The sequence below is a fragment of the Cyprinodon variegatus genome, unplaced genomic scaffold (assembly GCF_000732505.1).
Source record: "Cyprinodon variegatus isolate N-32 unplaced genomic scaffold, C_variegatus-1.0 Scaffold391, whole genome shotgun sequence".
NCBI lineage: Eukaryota > Metazoa > Chordata > Actinopteri > Cyprinodontiformes > Cyprinodontidae > Cyprinodon > Cyprinodon variegatus.
This window is the reverse complement of record NW_015150844.1, coordinates 279,774-281,637: the sequence shown is the minus strand read 5'-3', so window position 1 is coordinate 281,637 and position 1,864 is coordinate 279,774. Positions and strand designations below refer to the sequence as shown.

General features: G+C 43.2%; 1 protein-coding gene across 3 annotated transcripts in view; it reads right to left on the bottom strand.

Annotated features, from left to right (window-relative positions):
• LOC107092716 (striated muscle preferentially expressed protein kinase-like) overlaps positions 1-1,864 on the bottom strand; it is a 57,459-nt gene that overhangs the window by 26,739 nt on the left and 28,856 nt on the right. For all 3 annotated transcript variants that reach the window (XM_015387326.1, XM_015387325.1, XM_015387327.1), the window contains exons 10-11: positions 432-692; positions 191-349 (exon numbers count right to left, since the gene is read on the bottom strand). In XM_015387326.1, coding sequence (XP_015242812.1) covers positions 191-349; positions 432-692 — 420 coding nt within the window. The remainder of the gene's footprint in view (positions 1-190; positions 350-431; positions 693-1,864) is intronic.

Here is a 1,864-nt window from a genome sequence, read left to right as displayed (position 1 = left end):
TGAGTTGTAACCACTGTTAGCTACAGACATGAGATGACACAGGTATGGAGGGATATTAAAGCTGGTTAAATGATCTGAACCATCTAAGTGCTATAAGAACATTAAAAACAGATCAAACCTGTGAAGGAGAGAATAGTATTTCACATCACTGTACTGTAGTTTGTACTGATTTTACGAAATTTGCTCATACCAAAATGGCTCCAGAGGACTTTAGGAGGCGGAGTCCCGCTAACTTTGCAGTCGAATCGGGCGTTCCGACCTTCAATCACTTCTAAAACGTCCAACTTCCGAGTGAACAGAGGCTCCAGTGATGGGATGACTTTGAGTTTCCCACTTGTTGTTATTTCCTCTAAAAGATGACACACAATAACAGAGTTGACACACAATAATTTCTTCAGCTCGTGTGTGGTAAATATTCCTCTGATCCCCACCTTTAGCTGTGCTGAGTTTGCATGTGTACGTCCCGCTATCGTCCTCATGCACAGAATTGAGCAGCAGTCTGCACTTCCTCCCATCGAAGTGCATCTTACAGTTTAGCAAGGCGGGCTGGATCAGTTTCCCATCGGCGAGCCAGTCCACATCAGTGTCTTTTGGTCCGATGACATGACACTCAAATAAAACCGTTTCCCCGGCCTTCGCTGTGATGTCCCTCACCGGACGGATGATGGACAGACCAGGCTCAACTGGAGGAGCTAAATATAAATAAAACAAGCAAACTGATGAGATGAAATAATGACAACAAAGTCATATGTCCATGCTAACCAATTAAATCAATCCAATGCTTGGCCTGATTGTTGTTAAAGCTCTGTGAAGTTTAGGAGGAAGCTGAGACTCTTGAAAGAGAATGTTCAAATTTATTTAACGCCCTCAGATGGAGAGATAGAGCTCTGACTGGGGCAGGCTTAGTACATACATTTATACAATAACTCCCCATACACACATACTCTCCCTTGGAACCATCCCACCCCTACATAAAGAACTTTCTCACCAAAGAACATTTGGTTATTCCCAAGAAAAAACACTTCAATTCATCAAGGATATAGATTTTAGCCAGATAAACACTCAGAACAGGTCTCCCGTTCACGGTATGAAGGACACCATGTAAACTCATTCTAACACCCTTGTCCAGAGTAGGGAGGTTTCTGCTTTCTGTCATCCCCACTCTTAACTCCTACATGAATTAACTCCAGCATACAGACTGGTAAAAGACTTCTAAACAATCACCCCTATCTAGGCAGAGAAAAGGCACACTCAAAATATTTTATCTCAAAAATAGGCCAAAGAAAAATATACTTCCACAGCTCCAAATCTCAAAGTTATTAGTTTTCCCACAAGAAATGCTTCAGCTGCTTTGCAGTTAAAAGATCAGTTCCCTGAATAAGCAACTGGGCAAGCTTAAGGTCCATCACCCCCCAAGGATGAAGCCACAGAGTCGCAATGAGACCAGTAAATAGGTTGCTAAGAATTGGCACCAGTTGCAAACAATACAGGCAACAAAGCAGACACTTCAGTTTAAGAAAACTTTAAATGACAGACTGAAATGCTGCAGAAAGTTCAAAGATGGACAGTCGAATGTCACAAAGGGCCTGATCTTTGGAAGGTTTGTGCATTTTAAAAAAACAAGTGTAAACACGGACGTAATTTGGGGGGACCCTGTAGACCACCAACAAGCTCCTAATTGGCCGTCCGTCTTTCCTCGTGGGATTGGCTGTCACCACTGCCACTCCTGAGAATCTCACTTTACAAACATCTTATGCGCCACTGACTCGGATCTGTGATTTAGAGACGGACATTTTTTCGGGAATCCCACGGGTCACGGGATTCCCATGGGATTCCCGTGGGATGGGAGTCAGTATTAGTAACG